Raw genomic sequence first — 22,640 nt, 5'->3', positions numbered from 1 at the left:
CCCTCAATTCTTCCAAAGCCATCGCTACGCAAGGGTAGCACGTAACTCAATCCCCCACGACGAGCATGCGAGGGTAGGTGATGAGCAAACTTGAATGTGACTTGATCGTGACCGTAACGGTTCCGAACAAACCACGCGCAGCACACGTGCCTTCGGCTCCCTTCCTTCCTTGTCCGCTACAGTCATCTCGCTCGTCCGAGGTTTTATTCGTGTTCGTGCTGAGATTTGACGTGGCTCTGATTTACGCCAAGTCATATACTGCCTCAAAAGTGTGTGCGCTTCCTAACCTTTGCCCAAGTCGCGGTCGATCGCTCACCTTCCGAGTCAAAGCACATTGCCGTTGCCCAGATTACTCTTTCTTCCTCGACCTCCTTTTCTGGATTTTCGTGACGTGCGCTCCTCCTTTCTTGAAGGCCTGACTGTCTTCGCTGATCTAATTACTACCAAGGACGTGTACTAGGGCTTGATCGCGTTGCGTTGACATTTGACCGCCTATCTCTCCCGGATTTTCACCACATCTCTGTCAACGCATCCTTCCCTCCAAGGGGGCATCACTGTAGACATGCTTAGCGCCGGTGCTTCTTCTAGCACCGGCGACACACATGCGGACGCTTGGAACACAGTCGACTGGGCTCTTGCGCGTCTCGAAGTACGCGACGGACAGGACAGCTCCTCCAAGCCACAGCCCGAGCTCCCCGCGCCAGTCTACCGCGTCCCCACTGAGCTTTGGGAGGATATCTTCTCCTACGCCTGCGCAGACAAGACCCTCGCATACCCACTGCGTGCGGATATGGTCACCGCGCGCTCGCTGGGCCGAGTGTGCCAGCGGTGGCGGGAGATCGCGCTCTATGATACCCGGCTTTGGGTAGCGTTCATCAGCATCGACATGGAGAGACTGATGACGCCTGAAAACGACGTGCGCGACTTCTGCATAGTCATGTCCCTCTATCTCGCGCGCTCTGGCGACAATTGTCTGTCCGTCGAGATGTATTGGGGCGGTATCAATAGGTACTGGAGTTCCTTTCCGGATGTTCTGGAAGACGAGTGCTACGGCGATCTTCGTCGCCTCCTTCGCGCACTATCACAGAGCTTTTGGCGGTGGGAAGACTGCACCATTTCCGGCAACATCCTGGAGTACATCAGTGACGGCCAGTACCCCGAGCGCCTCGTAAGGGGCTGTGTGCTCGACGCGACAGCCGAAAGAAAGGGACCGGATGTCCTTCCGGTATGCGCCTTGCCTTCAATCTTGGACGCAGGAAGATCAAGGCATCTTGCCGAGCCTGCCCTTCGAGCAACTCACTCATATGAAGCTGGGAGCTATTGCCTATAGCTGCATGGCGGAGATACTCGCGCACTGCGACGCGCTGGAGGACCTTGAGGTCGAGGTGGATGAAGGTGATCGTTGGGCTCGTCAATTTCCAGCCAACGCCTGGCTGCCAAATCTTTGGAACTGTGTCTTCAAAGCCGCCTCTCTTTCCGTCCTCAAGAGCTTTTTGCACTGCCTTCACGCGCCGTCTTTGGAGTTCTTGGAACTCGATAGACCCAAGCATACGTCCGGGTGGACCTGGCCGTCTGAGGAATTTTCGAGGTTCCTGGAGTGCGACGGGCATCCGACGAGCCTCATACTTTACGTTGGGTACGATATATCGGACGACGCTTATCATGCGCTACGGAGTCATCCTTGCATCTCCCAAGTCGATGTTTGTGGGCGTGTATCCGTCACGTAGTGATGTGTATCGCTCGTTCGTAGCCTTCAGATCTCTTCAATATAACACACTGACGCCAAACATGCAGGAAGTTGGGGAAAGCGGCGTCGCCTGGAAGCGTGATAGCAGGTATGATCTGACAATGGCATTGGTTTATCGCGAGATTGACGCTCATCACAGGTACTCGATGTACTCGCACGCACACTGAACGCTACCAGCACATTCTATATCAGAACTCATCGACATGGTGATCAAAACGTCTTCATTGAGTTACGATATGTTCTGTGACGGGGAAAAAGTGACTTCGAGGCAACGCATCCGGTCGCGCATTCCATGCTCCTGTATAAGGTGTCAGCGCGAGGCCAGGTACGAAGTTTGCCTCCCTCTCACCTATGGACCGTGCGCGTCGTTTCTGCTCCTTAGGCAGATACCTTCTTGGCCGCCGTACTGGTCGGGCACGGCACTTCCGTGAAGCAGTCCGAGGTAACGCCCGGGGTGGTGGTCGCGCATGTCACCGTCGACAAGCACAGCGGGCTGGTGGAAGTCGCGCTAGCGCTCAGCGGTGTCGGTATCACGCTCGAGATGGGAGGATTCTCCGGTACCGGGACCGCAGCCGTAGCTTCTGCGTGGCTCCAAGCCGCGGCAGCAGTGTTCGCTGTTACTGCAAGTGCCGCTAGGCAGATAGTGATGCTGGGCGTCTTCATTTATGAGTGGCGAGCTTGGGCTGGGGACTTTGACTTGACTGAGCTTTTTCGTCGCCGCTTTATATATGCTGTCCTTTTTCATGAATCTACTCAAGCATTCGGACTGCTGACTGTCCCGGAACAGGGGAAAGCGCGCGACTCAATGAATCGGCTGAAGCTCGAGGGCAGGGATTGCCGCAGGCATGCGGCCCTGCATAGCTTACAGGGCTACCTCTTTATACAATCCTGTACAGTCCACTACTCAGGGTATATATGCTGTGTGCATCATATACCGAGTCGGAAGCGGCGTGCAAGGAGAGGGAGAATATCAACTATCGGAATTCGGCAGTCTCCGATGGCGTGGGACACCGTGACGCGCTCACTCCTGTTGCTTTTTCCAAACACTCATGAGCTCGTCTCCTGGTGTGTACACGATACCTCACCGTGGGGGTCCCTCTGATGAAAGTCTGTAGCTCGATACAAGAATGAATGAGACTCGCACAACCGTAAGCTATACACGGTTTCATATTCTCGTCCTGATCTTATAACTCAGAACTCGCCTATTGCGCGCATTCCGAACGGATTGCTTTGCAAGATATTTGCGTACGCATGCGCAAGGAACGAACTCGCCTTCACTCTATATGCATACGGAGATTCAGCGTCTTACTTCCCTGCCTTCTGCATCAATCAGGTCTGCCAGCGCTGGAGGAACATCGCACGCGCAGATCCCAAACTCTGGGCGGGCGAGATCAACGTCGATCTCACCGTCATTGAGCGTGCATATGCGCAGACAGGTGCTTCGAGGCGCTTTGTGCGCAGGTTCAGGAAGATCCTCTCGCTCTACCTGCACTTATCTAATCCCGAGCTCCTCGCTCTGACCATCACCGGCGGGGACGTGGGTCTGCTTCCGAGACCAAACGGAGGGTCGGGAAACGAAGGTCTTTCTGCGTTCACCGAAATCCTCGATCACCTCCATCGTGTTCGACTTCTGTCTGTCTCGATCCCGGCTCTCAGATGGATTGAATCCAACGCGCCGCCGATGCAGGACCCTGCTTTGGAGTCCGTCAAGATCATGGGCAGTTCACGGACCGGCTGCTCGACTAGGTTCTTCAGCCAGATGCCCCGCCTGCGTACGTGGAAGCAGGTAGTCGACGACTTCATCCCGACACACCTTCCCTATGCGCAGCTCACGAAGTTCGTGACCGGCTGGATCGAGTGGGACACGGCGCTTCGCGCGCTCGTGCAGTGCCCCGCGCTGAAGCGTCTCGACGTCTCGTTATACACAGCGGACAGCAACACACAAGTCTTCTATCCTTCCACCCTCTCCTTCCCGCAGCTCACCTCGTTCCGCCTCAGCATCGACGATCCAACGGACTTCGCTTACATCTTTGGCTTACTGGAGACACCGCGCCTCTCGAAGCTGAAAGTGTCTTGGGAGATGGTCAGCGGCATGGATGCGGTGAGGACGGACGACTGGCCCGAATGGCACTGGCCGCACCAGGAGTTCTATGCCTTTCTCGCGCGCTCGAAGTGCAGATTGAGCACACTCAGGGTGGTGGATCTATGCCTATCTTCCAAGGACCGGAAAGCGCATCAAGAAGCTCCTCCCAGAGCAGGCGCAGTTCATTGTAGAGGAACCCGCCAAGGACGACAATATGGACGATGAATTTGTGTTCAACGAGGACGGGAAGATCATTCTGAGCGAGCTGTCGTCTTCGGGATCGGAGGCCGAGGATGGCCACGAAGGAAAGACTCACTGAAGGGCTCGAGGAGGTAAGTCAGAATTTCATGCCGAAACGCTGCGTGAACGCTGATCAATGACAATGTAACAGCGGAAAGATGTTGGCGTGTAAAGTGAGTGTTCATGTGCTTGGTATCGATATTCTATGTCTAACGAGTGATGTTCTTAGGTAGTGAATGGGGTCGTAAGGTAGAAGGGGAGATTGCGAGCAAGGTAGTCAGCATTATCTAACGACGGTATGATCGACGACACGATGCGTTCAGTAAGCACCGCCAGTCGGGTGGTTGAGCGGATCCCTACGCGTGAAGTAATCCAATGGCTCACGACGCGTGAAATGGTTCAGCGGCTCGCGGCGCGTGAAGTGGTTCAGCGGCTCACGACGCGCCGGAGGGGTCGCCGCCGCAGAACCCGTTGGGTGGTTGAGCCTGACATCGCCCCCACCAGGAGTGGACACCGCCGGCGGCGACGTCGGATGATTGAGACGCACGGGAGGCGTTGACACCGCGGTCGGGCTCGTGAAATGGTCGAGACGACGCTCGAGCGCGGTCGACGCCGCAGCGGTGCCCGTCGGATGGTTGAGCTTGACCTCGCCGCCACCAGGCGTGGACACCGCGGGAGGCGACGTCGGATGGTTGAGACGCGCAGGAGGCGTGGCCGCTGTCCCCGTGGGGTGGTTGAGCCGACGCTCCAGTGGCGTGGACGCCGAGGGCGGGCTCGTAGGGTGGTTGAGCCTAACATCGCCGCCGCCTAGCGTCGATGCCCCTGACCCCGTCGGGTGGTTCAGCGCGACATTCGTAGGCTGGACAGCCGCAGTAGCCGGCGACGGGCTCGTGAAGTAATTCAGCGGGACCGCCGCGACAGCGGTGGCGAGAGTGACGAGGGCGATGAGCTGCATGATGCGATGTGGGTGCTGGCTGGCGGCTGAAAGTTGAAACTGGATATGTGCTGAAGCGACTGGGCGACGACGAGGTAGAGCGGATCGGTCGAAAGAGTGCGACTGGAGTGCTGAAAGAGGACTCCACTCTGAAGGGGCCTTTATAGACGAGATGCCCGGGCATAAACGGACTAGCAAAACGAACACGAACTCGGGATTCGGAGAGGTGCCAGAACTGCAGCTGCGGCAAGAAAACATCTTGCCTGGAGGGAGAAGGAAGTCGACGAGACCCTACGAGAGAAGCGAGAGGGAGAAGTAAGGGAGTTGGAGTCTTGGGTGGAGCACCAGTGCCCGAGCCCCGAGGTGCTGAGAGCACGGCGAACAAGGTGGAGTGAAACGCATTACGTGCTTTCGAGTGTGCAGGCTGTTGATTCGGGGAATGACTCGTTTTCTTCTGCAAAAATAAGGAAACAATAGCTGAGGCGCATTAGATAGAGTGAGGTAAGGTAGCGACAAGAAGAATGACGCAAAAATACTTTGATCACCATTTCAAGCTCGAGCGCAAACCCACTCGCGGGATCCAAGAAAGTCCATGCCTGGCGTCGCGTAGCTTAATCCCCTTATTTAGCAGCTCTTCGGCAAGTGGGACCCAGAAATCCTTCTTGGTATCGAATCTGCGCGCGGTCAGACTTCCATAACCACACAATTGAGTGAAATGGCGAACTCACTCTCCAGACGGCCACCGAATCCTCATATAAACCGATTCGAGCGCAGGCAATTTACCCGCGTCCAAGTCAAGCAGGATAGGCATCCACGGACGATTCGACGGCTTCAGTTGCCTGTAGTAAGCGTCAGGAGAATGCGAACGACAATCAAACACAGTCTCACGATAGTTCAGAGACGAAAAAGACGCTTTCCAGTGTCGAAGACGCCCAGCCCTTTGTGGAATACCCAGGAGGCTTTGACGATCATGTTAGCGTCTAAAACATCCTGCAAGAACGCCCTACGTACCGGCTTCTTCTCCTCGACGCGCAACTTCTTCACCTTCTCGCAAGTCTTGAAGATATCGTCCGAGGGGAAGGATTTGAGGTTGAGTTCCTCGATGTTCTTCCCGTGTTTCTTCAAAAAGTCCCCCGCATCCCGACACGCTAGCGCGCGACCGTACATGCCCAAGATGCGAAGATGAGGCATTCTGCCAAACATACAGAGGTTAGTGCCGGGCGATGAGATCCGCTATGAGTCGACTTACTCGCAGAGAATCAACAGCTTCAGAAGAGACGTGTGGCAAGAATACAGCTGCAGCTCCTCCAGCGCCAAGAACATATCCTTCGGTACGGTCGAGCCCGTGAAAGCAAGCTTGACGGGGGCATCGAAGCGCAGAACGCGCAGCGAGCGGAAGGGGGTCAGGGGGCCAACCGACACCGTCAACTCCTTCCCATGAGCTTGCATGCGCTTGCCCTTCCCAGCCGCGGGCGGGGCAGCGGGATTCGGCGACTCTATATACTCCTTACCGACCCTAAGATCCCGTATTGCCTCCAGATTAGGCGCCGCACGCGCGAGGGCCGCAAACTCGGCCCACTGAAGCGTAAGGACGCCCGGGTCGCCAACGCGCTGACCGTCGTCAGTGACGTGGTCATGGTCGGAGGCGCTGAGCACGCGCAAATTTGGCACGTTCTCTATGATGCCGCCGAGTGGTATGTAGGTTTTCTCGAACGTTTCGTTGCGTAGGGTGAGCACCCGGACGAGAGCGCCGAGGTCTGGCCGATCTGGGAAGAGCTCTGCGAGGCCTTTGGTTTGTGTCGCCTTCGTACAGATGATGTGGCCGTACACATGTGGGAGTAGGACGCGCTGTCTAGAACTATCAGCGCCGACAACCGGACTGACGTTCCTGACCTACCCTCCAGAGTTTGCAGACCAACATCAGACGCGTGGGATGTGTCGGCTGCTCGTTTGGGTAAGGCCATTCGATATAATCGGTCGCAGTATACAATGTGAACACGAGCGCCCATATTTTCTCCTGGATGTCCACCCTTTGGCCCGCCATAGGATATAAGCGGGCCGGCGCCGCGTATTGAGGACTTGCGGGCTCAGAACAAGTCACCTGTTGCAAATCGGCCCTTTCCATCTGTCCGCTGACACGATATATGAGCATGCTAGACAGTCTTCCCATATTCGAACTCACTCGTGCGTCTCATAGATACAAAGTGCATGCAGACGCTCGTCCGCCGCAATAGCTTCGTCCAGGGAGTAGTCGTAGGTGACACCATCGGGGTTGTGAGATGGCTTGCCGTTATGCTCCTCTAGAAAGTGTATCATTTCGAGTGATCGACTTTGGGCGAGGGCGCGGAGTGCTCGAATGTACACGACATCGGTGATTCCGCTCATGTGAACACGCCGCAAGCTGCGGCACGACGCCATAGCACAGAACAGTGATATCCTATCTTGGTCTTCTCCCGAGCTCCATTCATATTGAAAGAGGAGATGTACGGATTGCTAGCATCGCGGGTAAGTCAGACGTGCGACGAAGACGAGATTGAGGCTCACGAGATTTGTCCATTTGCCAATGACCCCCACTAGGGTCTCCATGCACTTCGTGCGAAACTTCGTTTGCAAACCTCCTTCCGTCAAAAAGAGGTGCCGAGGATTGACTTGCGGAAGCTGAAGTCCGGAGACGAGGCCGGAGATATTGTCGACTGAGCGAAGACAAAACTGGAGGAATAGAAGGGAGAGTTGCGTGGCTTTCCTCAAAATTGCATGAGTGCTATGGCCATAGGCGCCATGCAGCCGGAGACGCTTGATATTTGGGCCAAGGTCGGATCGACGAGCGAGGGTCGCTGCGAGCGCGTCGGCCTGTCCCGTTTGGCGGAGTATGACAGTTCGGTAAAGGATGGGCGTGCATATGCGTTGCCATGCTTTGCAGACCAGGAGAAGGGACGGTGGGCGACGACTCTCATTTCGCTCGTCCTCTTTCGTAGTCTGCCACCTTGCGCCCCAATTATGTTCGTCCGAACGTTCGTCAAAAAGCTCTTCATCGGTCGGAATGTCGATAAGTTGGGTGAAGATATTGTGCCATAGCTCCTCAGGGAAGAGCATTGCAGATACGGCAACTTTGGGCAGCGCAGGTGGTGGTTCGAGAGAAGACGCGCTGAACCCTGCGCCACAAAATCCCAGTGAAATCAATCTCCGATCAGGCCATCAACTCGAACTTCGTTCTGAACTTCATGGCATTCTCTGAGGCAGTCGGATATCGTGTCCGGTTTCTAGACGTCTGCGGAGACGCTCGTTAAGCGCTTTGGTGCCATACCGCCTGTCGAAGGCCTGTAATCTATCGTTCAACCGTGACCTAAAGCGATTGCCACGACCTCCCCACCTCATGCGGCCTCACGCGGCCATACAACCCTTGTCGAGGCCCACGTCTACGGGGAATGCCACCAGCCACAGTCACATCAAAGGAGGGGCAGCGGCGTGCTGAAACCTTGGCGATAGGTGTACTGTGCCTTGCGCCGTATCGCTTTCGGCGTACCACAGATGAACGCGGGACGCTCCCGCCTGCGAACTGTTCATATTTGCTCGAAGCATTACGGCTACCCACTGTCCTGGCTCTCCCTCGACAACACTCAACCCACTTCCGGTCTCTGGGCGTATTCAGCCACGGAGCCCGGTGAACACGGCGTCTGTTGCCAGTACCGCACCAGACACATCACGGCCTACGTCGGGCGTGTATCAGGCCCGCTCGCCAATATGCCATTCCTGTCGTCCTTGCTTCGCTCCTCTAAATGGTTGGCTTGCGTTCATTTATATACCGTGCCGCTGATATCACGACTCCGCCTGCAGTATAAAAGCTCGACCGCATCCTTCACTTCGACCAAACACTCTCCAGCAAAATGACTTCGACCTCTCCTCAGAAGTTGCGCATTGCTATCGTGCAAGTACTCCATGCCTTCAACACCGAGGATATCACTGATTTTGCTACAGCGGCGGTGGAATTGGCGGCTTATGCTTCGCCATTGCCCTCCAGCGTCACTGCGACATGTCTCGCCTGGACGTCCACATCTACGAGGCAGCGCATGAACTCAACCAGGCCGGTGCTGGTATCGTATTCTATTCGCGCACGCTCGGCCTCCTCCATGACCTTGGCTTCGGCGACGTCCTACACAAGTTCGAAACCATCGAGCCCCGTGGGTCGCTGGTCTTCAGCCTGCGCAAGAGCGACCAACCCGAGGGTACCTGTATCCACGATATGTTCCTCCCAGGTACGTATGCTCCCTACCCTCGCCCCCCAGTCTCAACCGATGCACCCTAGGCCCGATGTGCACCCTCCATCGCGCAGGCTTCCAGCAGATGATCCTCGACGCACTCTCGCCCGAGATCCACGTCCACCTCGCGCACCGCCTCCTCGCCGTCGACACGCCCACGGACACCGAGGTCGTGCTCAAGTTCATGAACGGCACGACGGAGACGTGCGACATCGTCGTCGGCGCGGATGGGCTACGCTCGAACGTGCGGCCCGCGCTGCTCGAGCGGCTCGTGCAGGCGAGAGTGCTCACCGAGGCCGAGCGCGACGACAAGACCGACCCTGTGTGGACGGGGACGTATGTATACCGCGGGCTGATCCCCTCCGAGGAGCTGCAGGCCAAGTACCCCGGGCACCCATCTCTGACGAAGCCTGTGCAGTACATCGGACGGGATAAGGTGTGTGCCTCGATATAGACTTGCCCATCTCCTCCCCACCTCCTCTACCCCCGCCCTATCCGCTCGGCGAGCCCATGATACGTCGCCCGCTGATGATGCTCCTGCCCCTCCTGATGCTGCTCCCGCCCCCCTGATCCCGCATGCTACCTATAGCCTCGCGCCGTCGACTAATCTTCCCCAACAGCACATCACGAGCTACCCCATCGCGCAGGGCCGCTACGTCAACGTCGTGCCCACCTACTCCGACTTCACCCAGGACCGCACGCACATCGCGTCCTGCGGCGCGGGCTCCAAAGCCACCAACGACGAGATCCTGCCGTACTTCGAGGGGTGGGAGGAGCTCGCGACGGTCCTCGTCGAGAACTTCAAGTGCATCGGCAAGTGGCCGATCATGCAGCTCAGCCCGCTGCCCAAGTACGCGGATGGAAGGATCATCCTGCTAGGCGACTCGGTGAGTAATGGGTTCTTGCAGCTGGCTAGTGGCCTATCTGCCTAAGTAGCTATCACTCATCACCGAATCGCAGGCGCACGCCATGTCCCAGCACCTCGGCGCGGGCGCCGGGCAGAGCATCGAGGTACGTATCCTGCTTCGCTCTATGACCCCCCTTCCCTACACCACCACCCCCACCCACAGTGCTAACACACCCCCAGGACGGCATCATCCTCGCTCGCTGCCTCAACCGCGCCCTATCAAAGGACGCCGGCCCACCCTCGCCCGCCGCCATCGCCGCCATCGTCTCCACCTACAACACCCTGCGCGTGCCCATCGGGAACTACGTGCAGGAGCGCGCGCGGCTGCAGGGCAAGGTGTACGAGCTCGCCTTCCTCGACGAGCCGGCGCTCAGGCCCGAGGTGTGCCTCTGTGCGGGGGAGTCGACGTTGGCGTTCCCGGGCGAGGTGAAGGGCGCGCTCCCGGACGAGGCGAAGAGCGCGTTTCCAGGCGAGTCCGCGTTCCCGAGCGAGCTGCAGGACACGGACGTGAAGGACACCGTCCTCGGCGGCGTGGCGGAGAATGCAAGCGCGGCAGTGCCGGCGAAGTCTGAGTCCAAGGCCGAAGAGCAGGCCACCGCCAAGTCCGAGGCCGAAGAGGAGGCAAAGGTAGAAGAGCAAGACAAAGTCGAGGCGAACACCCCCAAGGTCAAGACCGAGGAACAGGCCGCCTCCAAGGTCAAGCAAATGACCAACATCTACGACCTACCTCCCCACTACGGCGCGCTCAGCGAGCTCGGCAAGGTCTCCTGCCTCACGACGGAGAACTACAGCTGGCCGAGCAGCCGGTTCGTGCGCCGCTGGGACGAGGAGGCGGAGAGGTTGCTGGCGGAGTGAAGGGCATGTTGGCGGAGTGAAGAGCAAGTGGTGGGACTGTCGACGACAACTCACGGGACTTGAAGCGACTAGGTAACTCTATATGAGCGGATTTGAAATTTTATGTACCCTTGTGTGGACCCGTGTTATATATTAGTCCTTTCTGATACAGCGATACTTGAAGCAAAGCAAAAGATGAAAGCGTCATGAACATAGCTGTCGTGAATATACGAACAGAAACCTCGTCAAACAGAAATCAATAGAAACCCCGTCTATACACCCAACTTTACTTTCTTCTCCGCCGACACTTCCTCCGCGCTGGGCTCGTCCTCCGCCTTCCGCTTCCCTGGCGGTGACTGGCCCGGTTGTGAGTCGGCAGGCGCAGGCGTGGAGGAAGCGGAGGGTTCGACAGCGGCGGGCTTCTTCTTCTTCTTGACCATGCCTGATAGGTCGTTGACCTGCGTATACCAGTCAGCATTGGAGACATGATGAAGTGGGGAGAGATACGTACTGGCATATTTGACGATAGCCCAGGGGTGGCCGAGCCATTCAGCTCCTTCTCGAGTGCTGCTTGTGCAAGCTCGGGTGCTGAGCCATGGAGGGTTTCGTTCGGCGAGGTCTTCAACTCATCAACCTAAGTGGACGAGGTCAGCTTTATGCACAAACACACGATTGCAACCCGACCGACCTTCAGACCCAAATCCTCCAACAAACTATCCAGGTCCTTGATCTCTGCCTCGATAGCGCTCTTCGACAGCGTCGACACAGGATCCGCGCCAAAGACCGCACCCGACGCCTTCCCCTTGCCCTTCACATCTTCCGCTGGCGGCGGCGCCGGCTTCCCATACTCTCCCTTCTCCAACGCCTCCCCCAGCTCCGCCTTCCTCAACTCCAAGCTCTTCAGCGCGAGCTCCGCATGCCGGATCGCGTCCGACAACCGCCCGCTCGTCATATCCAGCACCATGCTGAGCTTATAGTGCGCCTCCGCCAGCTGGCGCGACGACAGCGGCAGCAGCGCATCCTTCAGCTTCGTCCCCTCCTCATAATCGAGGATCGCCTGCTCGAACTTCTCCGTCTCGAGCGAGACGTCGCCGAGGGAGATGTAGGCCTCGGCGAGCTTGAGCTTGAGCGCGTCCGGTGCGCCCTCGGATGCGCTGCCCGCGTGCTTGTCGTAGATGCTGCGCGCGACCTCGAGGACCTCCCAGGCGGCGTTGAAGTCGTCTTCGGGCTCCGCGTCGTCCTCGTCGTCTTCCTCCCCGGCGCCCTCCGCCTGAGCGGCGTCGGCTGCGGCGACTTCCTTCGCTGCTTGCGCGAAGAGGTCCACGGCGCCATCTTCGTCCTCGCCGTCGCCGGAGAACGAGAGGAAGGGGCCGCCTTTCCTGGTGGCGGGGGCTAAGGAGGGATCGGGTTAGCTGAGCGCAGCGGGGGTCTTATGGGGAGCGCACCTTCATCTTCGTTCTCCCCCTCGGGCTCTGCTTTGCCCAAGACGCCACTGTTAGCGATGGCGTTCTCCAACAGTGCCTTGCCGTAGGTAAAGTGTAGGTCCGCCAATTCGATCGAGTCTTCGGGGAACTTCTCTATTCTGTGGTGCGCGTTAGACGTTACAATCAGTGCATAGATGTTAGGCCACGCACGCAATCTCGAGCGCAGTCGCATAGTGGTCGACGGCTTCCTCGAATTTCTTGAGCGCGAACGCGCGCTTGCCATTGTCCACCGCAGATTCTAGGGTAGGTTTCTCCTGCGTGCTGCTGCTGAAGTGAATTTAGCACGCATCAATTCAGTTGGGCGCCACTCACGTCGACATGATTGCGGTGATGGGATGATGGTGGTCGAGGGAAGAGATGCGTTCGCGAACACAGGTCGCGAGACGCGTTTGTGCGCGACGTGATATTTGTCGGCGCCTTTTCGCGCAAACAAATCCACGTGCGCGGCGCCTTGTTCTCCTCCTTCCCCCACCATCGTCTTAATCGTTTCCCTGAGCTCGACGCCAGGATCCTCCGCCTATCATGGTGAGCATATGTCCCACGAAAGCACTACAAAAATGCTTACCCTGCCCCCCAGCCTCCCCCCAAATCCAAAGGCGGCAAAATGCTCGCGCTCATCAACTGGCGCATCAAGGTCACGATCAACGATGGGCGGCAGCTTGTTGGCCAGATGCTGGCCTTTGACAGGCATATGAACCTCGTGCTTGCAGAATGCGAAGAGTTCCGCAGGATACGGCCGAAGAAGAAGCCCGGCCAGGAGACTCAGCCGGAGCAGGAGGTCAAGCGCGCTCTCGGGCTCGTCATCCTTCGCGGAGAGACAGTGGTTAGCTTGAGCGTGGAGTCGCCGCCCCCGGTGCAGGAGGATGATAAGAAGAGCGCGGTACGTAGCAGTGAACGATGGGAATGTGCACGATGGCTGATCGTGGTCTTTGCAGCTGCCTGTCGGTCCTGGACGCGGTATGCCCGCGGGTCGTGGGATGGGGATGATGCCGCCGAGTGCGTACTCAGTCGAGTTCCGTACGCGCAGATGACTAACACGATCGCAGTGGGCGCCCCGCCATTCCAAGGAGCGCCGATGAACTTCCCGCCGCCCGGTATGCCAGGTCCTCCCCCTGGCTTTGCAGGCCGTCCGCCTGGCTTCCCGCCAGGCATGCCCTTCCCTCCGCCAGGTTTCGGTGGGCCAGGAGGCCCTCCCCCTCCAGGGTGCGTCGAATCCTTCTTGATTCGCCGCGTCGTACTGACTTGGATCTTCCCAGTTTCCAGCCGCAATAGTCTGGTCCATCTCTGGTCCGTGCACCCCCCTGATGAAGATCTTGTCGCAAAAAGCGGAGGAAGGATTCCCGAGCTGTACTTACGCGCGTCTATTGTTCTTTGTACTCAAGTATCATCCTGTTCAACTGTATCTCATTGTTTTCTGACAGTTTGCTATGCTCTTGGCCATTTTGTGGCGTAATGACCTACCGGCTGCAATTTGCGCACTGGCGTTTTGCATGTTCAGCGTTGTCGACTGGCTTGCTTTCGTGCAAGGACGTTGCTTCGTCCTCGCTGACTGCAGCGAGTGTATCTGTGCTGGCGGGTTATGGAACCTCTTGTTTGTCGGTAGCGAGTCCAGCATCAGAACCAAGTCCACCATCGTCATATCTAGCGTTGCGGATGATACCCTAGGAAACTTACCAACACCCATTGTTACCGGTTCGAAACCGGTTTCGTACTGGTATCATACCAGACCCCCTTCAAGGGCTGAGCGGGGTCGGTACCATACGCAATATGTGGCGTCGATGCTCAGTGCGACGCTGAGGCGGCTGGCAGGCTTCGTTGGGCAGTGGAGGTCTTTCCGTGACGTGTGCTTTCAGTTTGTCATCCTCCCTTGTAGGTAGCTGCGATGTAGACGGTTTTCCTGCAGTTCTTAATCATTTGATGGTCAATTCGAGCCCCGGCGCGTGTCCCTGATCTGCTTGAGCCGCTTGCGCACGGAAAGCTCGGCGGATTCCTTTCTGCTCGGGTCTTCTGACGCACAAGCTGGCATGAAGGTAAGATCAAATATGTGGAGCATGATATTGTACTGTGCGCTTCAGGGCGAAAGGAGTGTTCATGAAGGCCCACACTACCGCTCGCGAATTCGAAGACACAACCGCGCGCTCGGCGCGCGAGCGAAAAATCACGTGATGACGCCGCGCAGCGCCACAAAATGGTAAGAAACCGGTTCCAAACCTCGTCTGAGAGGGGTCCCGCACCGCTCATGGTATGGTACCGGTCACAAAGGTCCCGGGAGGTATCATCCGCAACGCTAGTCATATCCGCATCGCGACATCCCAAATATTCTGCTGCTGCGCAAGGAGGAGCACACTCGCGCGGAAGGGTGACGCGGTGACGATCGAAGGACTTGAAGACCCCAGGCAGACCCTTGCAGTCTTGTCAAGAAAATGCCTTTGTGGTGCGGGGCTGATGCATGTTCACTTTTCCGCGTAGCCGCCAGCTTCACCCCTGCGCCTTACTGACCTGTCCACCGAACTAATCTCCGCGCATGACTTTCGTATACCGATGCTCCATCCCACTGGCGAGAGCCCTGCCATTCCTTAAGGATCGCCAGCAACTAAACGGACAAACACGCGCAAATAATCATCATTGATCCATTTGTGGCGCTACGCTGACTTCGACTCCACTCTCGCAGCGCCTCGACACATAGCGTTTTACAACATCGTCGTGAAGTCGTCACGACAAGCGAGCACATCGTCAACAAGAGGCGAACGTGTCGCCCCGATGTCGCCAACACCCTGCTGCGGGACGGCTGACGTGCTTCCCAGCGTCGCAACCCTGCCTTGGGCGTTGGAGTAAACGGCGAGCGTGCCCCCCGTTTTTTACTCCACTGCACCTCGCCGTGGGCAGCGCGCATATATAAGGTGGGCGTTGCAAGCTCTTTTTCCTCAGCATTCCAGTCGCCTTCACTCTCAGACCGACCAGCTCACCGACGTCGCTCAGTCCAGCAGCACTCATAAACTCAGCTTTACTTCTCTAATTCACGCCAACGAGCGCCCACTGCACTTTTCTTTGCCAACCAGCCCAATAAACACACAGCAACCATGCAGCTCCTCGCCTTCGTCACCCTCGCCACCGTCGCCGCCGCGGTCCCCTTGAACGGCGCATCGTCCTCGGGTGTCGTGAACGTCCCGTCCAGCGCCGCCGCAGTCGCCTCCTCGAGCGCTGCTGCTGCCGCTGTGTCCTCTGGATCCGCCGCCGCCGTTCCCTCGTCGGCTGCCGCTGCCGCTGTGTCCTCGGGTGCCGCCGTGGCGCCTTCGAGCGCGGCTGCGTTCGCCTCGTCGAGCGCCGCCGCCGTCGAGAGCGCGTCCAGCGTCGCGCGCCGCCAGGCTGAGACGTCGTCCACCGCGGGCTTTGCGCCGGCGTCCTCGGGCTCCGTCCCCGCTGCCGCGGTGTCTTCTGGCGCCGCCAACGCCGTGTCGTCGAACGCGGCCGCTGCGTCGTCGGTGCCGCCCACCGCCGCCGCTGCCGTGTCCTCCAACGCGGCTGCCGCGTCTTCGCAGCCGCCCGCCGCTGCTGTCTCGGGCTCCTCTGCCCCGGCCGCTGCCGCCGCCGCGTCCTCGTCTGCGCCCGCCAAGCGCCAGGCTGAGTCGTCCGCTGCCGCTGCCGCGGTTTCCTCCGGCGCCGCGTTCGCGTCCTCCAGCGGCCCGGCTGCCGCTGCTGTCTCGTCGGGTGCCTCCCAGCCCGCGGCCGCGGTCTCTTCCTCTCAGGCTGCTGCGGTGTCTTCGCAGGCTGCTGTCGCCTCTTCGCAGGCCGCCGTCGCATCGTCCTCCGCCCCCGCTAAGCGCCAGGCTGCGGCCTCGTCCGCGCCCGTGAGCTCCGGGGCGGCTGTCGCGTCCTCGTCTACCGCTGCCGCGGCGGTTTCCTCTGGCGCTGCTGCTGCTGTGTCTTCGGGCCAGGCTGGTGCCGTGTCCTCTGGCAACGCCGCCGCCGTGTCCTCCGGCGCTGCTGCCGCTGCCACTTCGTCGGGCGCGGCGTTCGCGCCGGCTTCTTCTGGCGCGGCGGCTGCCGTCTCTGCGTCGTCTGCCCCCGCGTTCGCGGCCTCTTCCTCCGTCCCGGCGGCGGCGGTCTCTTCTGCCTAAGCGCCATTAATGCATCCATCTTGATCCAGAGTGGTGGCATAGGCTTTCTACCTACCACCTGAGCGCGTCTTGACTGGCCTAGTCAGTCCCGAAGGCGACTAGAATTTCGGACAACACAAAACGGACTACTACTAATACCCACATCCATCCACTTACCCAACGTAGCAGCGACGTCTTACGAACTACCTATTACAACCGTTCATTAGAATAGAAACTCCAATCCTAGATGACTTGACTTCACCTGTGCGACAGTGAATTTCCTCCAGCCTGGCCCTTGTCGAATTTGGTGATTGGGGTATGCGCTTCTTTCAATGAGGGACAGCAATTCTTCATTTTTTGGAGTAGTTTCTGCTCAGTCAAATTCAGTGTACTATGGCGGCCATGTTTTTGTCCGGCAACTTCCGCAGTATAGCTTCCGCTTCCCACCCTGCAGCTGTTTCCCGCCTACCTTCCGTCAAGGCAGATGCTTGCGTCGGATGTTCATTGCGGAAAGTAGACGATGGAAGCAAGGTCACAGAATTCATTCCTGGAGAGATTGCACGACGACGAATCCGCGCATGCGAATGCGGCTCGTACCCGACCAATTCCCGGCAACCACCTGCGCGTCTCACAGGCAGCTTCCGAAACACGGCGGACTTGAGAACTGAGTGAGCATGAATACTGAATCATCGATGTAGCACTCTCCACCTTCCTATGCCGAGAACGTCTCGCATCCGCGTCTCCTCGCGGCAGAGCCGCTTGAGCCCCCGAAGCTGAACGTACAAAAGCCCAGGTGAGTGCCACTCATCTCGACCCATCCACCGCCTACTCAGCAAAAACCAACTGCTCTCCATCCTCGCCATGTCCTCCAGCTTCAAATCCTTCGCCGTCGCAGGCGCCAACAGCGCCATCGGGAAGGCCACAGTCGAGGCGCTCGCCAAGGTCCCCGCCGCCTCCACCCTCGTCCTCACCCGCCAGTCCACCCCGCGGCCCGCCTGGCTGCCCGCCCACGTCGCGCACGCGGGCATCGACTACGCCGACATCGCGGGCACGGCCGCCGTCCTGCGCGCGCACAACGTCGAGGTCGTGATCGCGCCGGTCGGCCACTTCGCGGTCCCGCAGCAGGTGCCGCTGGCGAGCGCGGCGAAGCAGGCGGGCGTGCAGCTCTTCGTGCCGAGCGAGTTTGGCACGCCGACGAAGGGGTGGAGGAAGGGGGAGGCGCCGCCGTACTTGTTGCCGAAGATCGAGGTCGCAGGTGAGATTGCGGGTTCTGCCCTCGCAGCAGTACGGCGAGCTGAAAGTGGCGCGCAGACCATCTCGAGTCCATCGGGCTCCCTTCCCTGCGGATCTTCGTAAGTGGAGTCGCGTCGTAGATGGTCTGCATGGCGCTGACTGAACCTCTTTTAGCCCGGCTGCTTCGCCGAGTTCATCGCCATACTCGTCGGGTACAACGCCAACAAGAAGGTCAACATCCTCAACTCACTCACGGGCGAGAAGCCGTTCTCCGTCACCACCAACCCCGACATTGGAGGTAAGCTGCCACACCCAGCTCCGTTCTGGTTTTCCACCCCTTTTGCGCCATGTACTGACCCTCCCCCAGCCTTTGTCGCCCACCTCGTCACGCACTACCCGCTCTCCGCGCTCGCCAACAAGGCCTTCCGCATCGAGGGCGACCGCATCACACTGAAGAGCCTGGCCGCCATCTTCGATGCGCCCATCGAGCGCGTCGACGTGATCCCGGTGGCGCCAGAGATTCCCTTGCCCTCCGAGTTCGTCGAGGAGCTGCAGCGCGTTACAGAGCGGGGACTGCTGAGCATCGATACCGTAATTGGAGAAGGCGATGGCGCGGGCGGGGCAAACGATCTTTGGGAGGGGCATCACTGGACGACAGTCAAGGAGTACCTGAAGGGTGATTCCAAGTAATGTAGAGCCTTGCACACTCGCGGTCAACATCGTGTAGCGTGCGTGCTTTGCAGACGCAGAGCCCCTATGGGTCAGAGGGACCCCAATAAATATCAAAGAGTGAGTGTACAAATCAATAATAAGGAGTTGAACTTCGAGCCCCCCAATCACAGCGGAACCATCGAAATTTCCCGCACATCCCACTCCTGCGCGTCGCTCTCGGAGACAGGAAGGCCTTCGATGTTCGTCCGGCCGACCCAGGAGTCGCCGAAGCGGATGAAGATGCCTTTGTCGCCCGCCTCGGCCGTGGCCGCGCGGTCTTCGCTCTGGTAGGTGTCGAACTGGTTCATCGAGGGATTCTGCCCCTCCGCGAGGCCGACGAAGTGGTCGTTGTGCGCCTCGCAGACGATCTTGCCTGGAGGAGGGGTCAGCGCTGAGAGACATGGTTGAATAAGAGACGAAACGCACCTGGGAGACCGTCCGGGAAGCGGAAGCGCACGCCCTTGTCCCCGCCGTTGTTCAGGTCGTCGAAGCTGCGGCGGAGTCAACTAGGGAAGCGGTTAAGGCACTGGAGGATACTCGTACTTGTTGTGCTGCTGGATCATGAGGACGCCCTTCGTGGAGTCGAGGTACTGCATGCCATCCCAGGAGAGCGTGTACCACTGCAGGCGCGTCAGTCTCAGTATCATGCTATGTCCCGCAATCCCAGAGGGACGGTGTACCTTGGCAGGGTCAACGGAAACCCCACGTCGGGCGAGAGGCGACGCGTTGGCGAACGTCGCGAGGGCAAGCGTAGCGATGCCGAAGACCTTGGAGAACATTTTGACGAGGCGAACGAAGGCGTTGAGCAGAGAAGAATGAGAAATAGAACTGATGACGATGCTGAACTTGCTGCTCGAGTTCACTCTTTATAACAGCGGCGCATCCATCGACATCGAAAGGCCAGGCAACATTGCTAGCCCCCTCCGACATAGAAGGGCATATGGCGGTGGTGCGTCGCTCCAGTTCTGACAGCGTCGCATACCTGATACTTCAAGGCCATTGATCTATACGGGGAGGGTACTCAATTGCGCAATCATATATTGCACAACGTCATTGATGGACTTACGCAAGAGATCCCCGTTCAATAACGGGACAGGGACGACGGCCCGACCAGAGGCTTGAGGACAACCTGACGGGGGAACGTCCCCGTCGTTCACGATGTCCATCAGCGTCCCCTGGACGAGAATGTTACAGCTGGCGCAAGCCATCACCCTCAAACTTGTCTTCAGAAAAAGACGCGAACCTGGACCAGCTTAGGGGCTGGTCAGCGAGACCAGATGAAGGGACGCGAGGATGCCCTTCAACAATCCACAATCCCTGGACGAGAACGAAGTTACGACAAGTCACATGCGGCGTGACGGCGGAGCCGGTGCACGTGACGACAGTTGAACTCCAGCCAGGAATCACATGAAAGTCCCAAGCTGGACGCCCCCCATCCCGTATGCATACAGACAATCATACCTAATATATGCAGAATACAGATAACCCCCTATCACCGCCCAAACTTCCTCAACGGATCCGACTTGCGTTTGCCCGCGCCTCCACCGCGGCCCCCACGCCCTCCTCTGCCTCCCCCGCCCCGCCCGCGGCCACGTCCCCTGCCGTTGTCCTTCTTGAAGGGTACAAAGCCGACGTCTCCAGGGCCCTTGCTGCCCTCTCCGGTGGCTTGCGCGGTTTCTGAGGGCGAATAAGTGTGATTCAACGGAGCGCAGAGGGAAGGCAAAACATACCTGCAGCAACACCGCCAGGTATCAAGTACTTTGGCACAAACTTCATATGCGGCTGCACGCGCTGCGGATGCAGCGCGCGGTCGTGCTTGAGGAATTCGAGGTCGAGTGGGTTGTCCTCAAAATGCGCCTATGAGATCAGGACTGTCAGTACCCGGCTCACTTGCACAGATGACGCATCCCCCGAATCCACACGCACCTTCAACTTCTCGCTCCCCAACACCTCCGCCTTCAGCTCCCGCACCCTCGCCTCTCTCACCGCCACGCGCGTCACGCTCCGCAGCGCATCCTCCATCCGATACCTAAACGCCTCCACCTGCCGCATGTCGAACCTGTACTCCTTCACCGCTCCCGCGCCCTGCTCGCGCTCGATCCGCGCGAACACCTCCTCGTCCCGCCGCCCCAGCGTCCGGTTCACCGGGTCCTTGTCACTCAGATCGGGCCTCGACACGAACGACAGCGCCATCCCCGCCCGCCCGGCCCGCGCGGTGCGCCCGACGCGGTGCGTGTACGCGCGCGCGGAGCCGGGGAGGTCGAAGTTGAGCACGGCGGCGACGTCGAGGAAGTCGACGCCCCGGGTGACGCCGTACTCGCGGTCGGAGGCGCGGGGTCTTTTGGCCTTGGTCGGGGGCGAGGCGGCAGAGGAGGCGGAAGGGGGGTCGGGCTTGGCCTTTTTGCGCGAGGCCGGTGGCGGGGTCGCGGCGCGCTTGCGCTTCTTGGGGGCGGGGGAGGTGGTGCGTTGGGCGGAGGTGACTGGGCGGAGGTCAGGGTGTGATGCGTTATGCGGTAGTCGATAGGGCGGGACTCACAGCCATCGTCTTCCTCGGCGTCCTCGGCCGCTTCGTCGCCGTTCTCCACGGCTTCGTCTTCGCTCGATTCTGCCTCCTCTTCACCGGCTGCCTCTGCCTCCGTCTCGCGCTCGATATCTTCCTCGTCCCGCTCGCCCAAACCGCTCTCGTCCGTCGCGATGATGTAGTCGTACACGCCCTTATTGAACTCTTGCACGGTGTGATACCTGTAGCAAATCATTAGCACATTCGTTCCCCTCACGCTGCACGAACAAGAACCACAACGAACGACCACGATCCAAAAGACACAAAACAGCCCACTCACCGACTGTTCAACGGCAGCTCGCTATTCAGCACGCAGCTCTTGATCGAGAACTGCTCCAGAAAGAGCTTCAACCGATAACACCGATCCACATCGTTTACGAAGATGATGCACTTCCCGTGGATGAGCTTCAGCTTGAGGATCACGTAGGTGAGGAGGAACTTGTCCCGCTGGGTGCAGCGGACGGCGTATTGGGTGAGGTTCGCCGCTGCGGGGTCTTCTTCGAGTTTGAGGATGGCCTGGGGAGTAAAAGGTAGCACGTCAGCCACGGCATGGGAGATGAATGCGACGTGTGTTATGAGGGTATGCGGCAGGAGAGCACTCACCGGGTTCCTCAGCGCGAGCCCCTTGAGCATCTCGACGTCCTCGGTCATGGTCGCGCTCATGAGGAAGGACTGGTAGACCTTCGGGAGGTAGCCGCCGTTGAAGATCCCGCGCACGTCTTCATCGTGGCCGTACGAAAGGATAAGATCGGCCTCGTCGATCACGAGGGAGTCGAGGGCAGAGAGGGAGAGGGCTTTGGACTGGAGGAAGGCGAGCGCACGCGAGGGCGTCGCAATCACGATGTGGTGGGTGTCGGAGATGAGGGTCCTGGAGGTGCAGGTTGAGAAGATATATTCGACGAGAAGTAGGCAGTCGGCGCACCTCTGCAACCCCGCCGTATTCCCCGACGCAACATTGATCACCGACACCTCGCCCTCGCAATACGCCAACAGCTTCCTCAGGTGCCCATTCACCTGCTCGGCAAGCTCCCTTGTCGGCACCAGGATCAGCGCGCGCGTCGCCGGTGCTTCCTATGCCGATCCCCCGTCTCATCAGCACCTCTCCCCGATCACCGCCCGGCGAGACGTACCTACACTTTTGGCGTTCAGGTTGAGGATCTTCTGCACCAGTGGTACGCAGTACGCGGCGGTCTTCCCGCTCCCCGTGCGCGCCCGAGCGAGTATATCGCGGCTCTCCAGCGCGAGGGGAATCGCCTTCGCCTGCACGAGCGTCGGGCGGGCGAACCCAAGATCGGCAAGCGCGCGGAGGACGCGCTGATCGAGGATATTCGCAAACGACGCAAACGTCGTCTGCGTGTCGACTAGTCGTTCGTCGGACATCGTGTTCCCGTCCCGTTATCCTTCCTGCTCGGAGGGATATGATGAAAATTGAAAATCAAAACAACCCGAGAACAATGGCCAAGTGGCTGTGCAAAATTTGGGAGGCACGTGGCGTGGCGTAACCGTGGGAACCCGGCAGGCAGTGCACGTGATCGCGCGCTTAGAATGCCGTGG

General features: G+C 58.9%; 14 protein-coding genes across 14 annotated transcripts; 6 read left to right on the top strand and 8 right to left on the bottom strand.

The window, feature by feature from the left end:
- Positions 1–246: 246 nt before the first annotated feature.
- SCHCODRAFT_02617533 (uncharacterized protein) lies at positions 247–1,510 on the top strand. Its single transcript, XM_050344817.1, has 3 exons — positions 247–269; positions 331–391; positions 449–1,510. The coding sequence occupies exon 3, from the start codon at positions 563–565 to the stop codon at positions 1,328–1,330; it is 768 nt and encodes a 255-aa protein (XP_050200916.1). The 5' UTR covers positions 247–269; positions 331–391; positions 449–562; the 3' UTR covers positions 1,331–1,510.
- A 318-nt stretch (positions 1,511–1,828) lies between these two features.
- On the bottom strand, positions 1,829–2,446 carry SCHCODRAFT_02617530 (uncharacterized protein). Its single transcript, XM_050344816.1, has 2 exons — positions 2,097–2,446; positions 1,829–2,045 (listed from the first exon to the last, which is right to left on the bottom strand). The coding sequence occupies exon 1, from the start codon at positions 2,408–2,410 to the stop codon at positions 2,126–2,128; it is 285 nt and encodes a 94-aa protein (XP_050200915.1). The 5' UTR covers positions 2,411–2,446; the 3' UTR covers positions 1,829–2,045; positions 2,097–2,125.
- A 353-nt stretch (positions 2,447–2,799) lies between these two features.
- Positions 2,800–4,240, top strand: SCHCODRAFT_02534740 (uncharacterized protein). Its single transcript, XM_003033066.2, has 3 exons — positions 2,800–2,812; positions 2,863–2,895; positions 2,943–4,240. The coding sequence occupies exons 2-3, from the start codon at positions 2,875–2,877 to the stop codon at positions 4,053–4,055; spliced, it is 1,134 nt and encodes a 377-aa protein (XP_003033112.1). The 5' UTR covers positions 2,800–2,812; positions 2,863–2,874; the 3' UTR covers positions 4,056–4,240.
- Positions 4,241–4,389: 149 nt separating this feature from the next.
- SCHCODRAFT_02496193 (uncharacterized protein) lies at positions 4,390–5,025 on the bottom strand (the record flags this gene model as incomplete). Its single annotated transcript, XM_003032462.1, has 1 exon — positions 4,390–5,025. One exon carries the CDS (start codon positions 5,023–5,025, stop codon positions 4,390–4,392), a length of 636 nt encoding a protein of 211 aa, XP_003032508.1.
- A 520-nt stretch (positions 5,026–5,545) lies between these two features.
- On the bottom strand, positions 5,546–7,320 carry SCHCODRAFT_02698715 (uncharacterized protein; the record flags this gene model as incomplete). Its single annotated transcript, XM_050346924.1, has 7 exons — positions 5,546–5,678; positions 5,733–5,843; positions 5,893–5,963; positions 6,016–6,196; positions 6,254–6,852; positions 6,902–7,136; positions 7,187–7,320. 7 exons carry the CDS (start codon positions 7,318–7,320, stop codon positions 5,546–5,548), a joined length of 1,464 nt encoding a protein of 487 aa, XP_050200914.1.
- A 396-nt stretch (positions 7,321–7,716) lies between these two features.
- On the bottom strand, positions 7,717–7,938 carry SCHCODRAFT_02471566 (uncharacterized protein; the record flags this gene model as incomplete). Its single annotated transcript, XM_050342703.1, has 1 exon — positions 7,717–7,938. A coding segment is annotated over one exon (222 nt), but the record flags the coding sequence as incomplete, so codon positions are not given.
- A 915-nt stretch (positions 7,939–8,853) lies between these two features.
- Positions 8,854–11,155, top strand: SCHCODRAFT_02213880 (FAD/NAD(P)-binding domain-containing protein). The gene is made up of 6 exons (XM_003033065.2): positions 8,854–8,927; positions 8,980–9,257; positions 9,308–9,696; positions 9,881–10,147; positions 10,221–10,271; positions 10,348–11,155. The coding sequence occupies exons 2-6, from the start codon at positions 9,035–9,037 to the stop codon at positions 11,020–11,022; spliced, it is 1,605 nt and encodes a 534-aa protein (XP_003033111.1). The 5' UTR covers positions 8,854–8,927; positions 8,980–9,034; the 3' UTR covers positions 11,023–11,155.
- A 395-nt stretch (positions 11,156–11,550) lies between these two features.
- On the bottom strand, positions 11,551–12,805 carry SCHCODRAFT_02598084 (uncharacterized protein; the record flags this gene model as incomplete). Its single annotated transcript, XM_003032460.1, has 5 exons — positions 11,551–11,589; positions 11,672–12,393; positions 12,447–12,583; positions 12,636–12,752; positions 12,798–12,805. The coding sequence occupies 5 exons, from the start codon at positions 12,803–12,805 to the stop codon at positions 11,551–11,553; spliced, it is 1,023 nt and encodes a 340-aa protein (XP_003032506.1).
- A 125-nt stretch (positions 12,806–12,930) lies between these two features.
- SCHCODRAFT_02617511 (Sm-like ribonucleoprotein) lies at positions 12,931–14,120 on the top strand. Its single transcript, XM_003033064.2, has 5 exons — positions 12,931–13,010; positions 13,063–13,365; positions 13,421–13,481; positions 13,532–13,688; positions 13,742–14,120. Exons 1-5 carry the CDS (start codon positions 13,008–13,010, stop codon positions 13,755–13,757), a joined length of 540 nt encoding a protein of 179 aa, XP_003033110.1. The 5' UTR covers positions 12,931–13,007; the 3' UTR covers positions 13,758–14,120.
- An 896-nt stretch (positions 14,121–15,016) lies between these two features.
- SCHCODRAFT_02213807 (uncharacterized protein) lies at positions 15,017–15,472 on the bottom strand. Its single transcript, XM_050342089.1, has one exon. It carries the CDS (start codon positions 15,376–15,378, stop codon positions 15,079–15,081), a length of 300 nt encoding a protein of 99 aa, XP_050200912.1. The 5' UTR covers positions 15,379–15,472; the 3' UTR covers positions 15,017–15,078.
- SCHCODRAFT_02617509 (uncharacterized protein) lies at positions 15,156–16,806 on the top strand. The gene is made up of 2 exons (XM_003033063.2): positions 15,156–15,385; positions 15,465–16,806. The coding sequence occupies exon 2, from the start codon at positions 15,566–15,568 to the stop codon at positions 16,601–16,603; it is 1,038 nt and encodes a 345-aa protein (XP_003033109.1). The 5' UTR covers positions 15,156–15,385; positions 15,465–15,565; the 3' UTR covers positions 16,604–16,806.
- A 573-nt stretch (positions 16,807–17,379) lies between these two features.
- Positions 17,380–18,537, top strand: SCHCODRAFT_02213779 (NAD(P)-binding protein). The gene is made up of 4 exons (XM_003033062.2): positions 17,380–17,837; positions 17,894–17,934; positions 17,990–18,113; positions 18,183–18,537. Exons 1-4 carry the CDS (start codon positions 17,444–17,446, stop codon positions 18,503–18,505), a joined length of 882 nt encoding a protein of 293 aa, XP_003033108.1. The 5' UTR covers positions 17,380–17,443; the 3' UTR covers positions 18,506–18,537.
- On the bottom strand, positions 18,380–19,641 carry SCHCODRAFT_02617503 (uncharacterized protein). The gene is made up of 5 exons (XM_003032459.3): positions 19,593–19,641; positions 19,207–19,530; positions 19,070–19,146; positions 18,953–19,017; positions 18,380–18,899 (listed from the first exon to the last, which is right to left on the bottom strand). The coding sequence occupies exons 2-5, from the start codon at positions 19,303–19,305 to the stop codon at positions 18,652–18,654; spliced, it is 489 nt and encodes a 162-aa protein (XP_003032505.1). The 5' UTR covers positions 19,306–19,530; positions 19,593–19,641; the 3' UTR covers positions 18,380–18,651.
- Positions 19,642–19,847: 206 nt separating this feature from the next.
- On the bottom strand, positions 19,848–22,466 carry SCHCODRAFT_02571293 (DEAD-domain-containing protein; the record flags this gene model as incomplete). The annotated part of the gene is made up of 8 exons (XM_050343842.1): positions 19,848–20,203; positions 20,257–20,383; positions 20,453–21,006; positions 21,063–21,268; positions 21,367–21,602; positions 21,690–21,954; positions 22,009–22,157; positions 22,200–22,466. The coding sequence occupies 8 exons, from the start codon at positions 22,464–22,466 to the stop codon at positions 20,019–20,021; spliced, it is 1,989 nt and encodes a 662-aa protein (XP_050200911.1). The 3' UTR covers positions 19,848–20,018.
- Positions 22,467–22,640: the final 174 nt, after the last annotated feature.

Source organism: Schizophyllum commune (assembly GCF_000143185.2).
Source record: "Schizophyllum commune H4-8 unplaced genomic scaffold SCHCOscaffold_4, whole genome shotgun sequence".
Classification (NCBI taxonomy): Eukaryota; Fungi; Basidiomycota; class Agaricomycetes; order Agaricales; family Schizophyllaceae; genus Schizophyllum; species Schizophyllum commune.
The sequence above is the reverse complement of the archived record's forward strand: the minus strand, read 5'-3'. Positions and strand labels throughout refer to the sequence as shown.

Coding starts and splice junctions, on each gene's coding strand:
- SCHCODRAFT_02617533 (XM_050344817.1), top strand. CDS start 563: ATGCTTAGCGCCGGTGCTTCTTCTAGCACCGGCGACACACATGCGGAC.
- SCHCODRAFT_02617530 (XM_050344816.1), bottom strand. CDS start 2,410: ATGAAGACGCCCAGCATCACTATCTGCCTAGCGGCACTTGCAGTAACA.
- SCHCODRAFT_02534740 (XM_003033066.2), top strand. CDS start 2,875: ATGAATGAGACTCGCACAACC. Junction 2,896..2,942: donor TGAATGAGACTCGCACAACC/GTAAGCTATACA, acceptor CTTATAACTCAG/AACTCGCCTATTGCGCGCAT.
- SCHCODRAFT_02213880 (XM_003033065.2), top strand. CDS start 9,035: ATGTCTCGCCTGGACGTCCACATCTACGAGGCAGCGCATGAACTCAAC. Junction 9,258..9,307: donor CCACGATATGTTCCTCCCAG/GTACGTATGCTC, acceptor GATGCACCCTAG/GCCCGATGTGCACCCTCCAT. Junction 9,697..9,880: donor AGTACATCGGACGGGATAAG/GTGTGTGCCTCG, acceptor CTTCCCCAACAG/CACATCACGAGCTACCCCAT.
- SCHCODRAFT_02617511 (XM_003033064.2), top strand. Junction 13,366..13,420: donor AGGATGATAAGAAGAGCGCG/GTACGTAGCAGT, acceptor TGGTCTTTGCAG/CTGCCTGTCGGTCCTGGACG. Junction 13,482..13,531: donor GATGGGGATGATGCCGCCGA/GTGCGTACTCAG, acceptor ACACGATCGCAG/TGGGCGCCCCGCCATTCCAA.
- SCHCODRAFT_02213807 (XM_050342089.1), bottom strand. CDS start 15,378: ATGCGCGCTGCCCACGGCGAGGTGCAGTGGAGTAAAAAACGGGGGGCA.
- SCHCODRAFT_02617509 (XM_003033063.2), top strand. CDS start 15,566: ATGCAGCTCCTCGCCTTCGTCACCCTCGCCACCGTCGCCGCCGCGGTC.
- SCHCODRAFT_02213779 (XM_003033062.2), top strand. CDS start 17,444: ATGTCCTCCAGCTTCAAATCCTTCGCCGTCGCAGGCGCCAACAGCGCC. Junction 17,935..17,989: donor TCCCTTCCCTGCGGATCTTC/GTAAGTGGAGTC, acceptor AACCTCTTTTAG/CCCGGCTGCTTCGCCGAGTT. Junction 18,114..18,182: donor CACCAACCCCGACATTGGAG/GTAAGCTGCCAC, acceptor ACCCTCCCCCAG/CCTTTGTCGCCCACCTCGTC.
- SCHCODRAFT_02617503 (XM_003032459.3), bottom strand. CDS start 19,305: ATGTTCTCCAAGGTCTTCGGCATCGCTACGCTTGCCCTCGCGACGTTC. Junction 19,147..19,206: donor TTTCCGTTGACCCTGCCAAG/GTACACCGTCCC, acceptor ACGCGCCTGCAG/TGGTACACGCTCTCCTGGGA. Junction 18,900..18,952: donor CTTCCCGGACGGTCTCCCAG/GTGCGTTTCGTC, acceptor CCCCTCCTCCAG/GCAAGATCGTCTGCGAGGCG.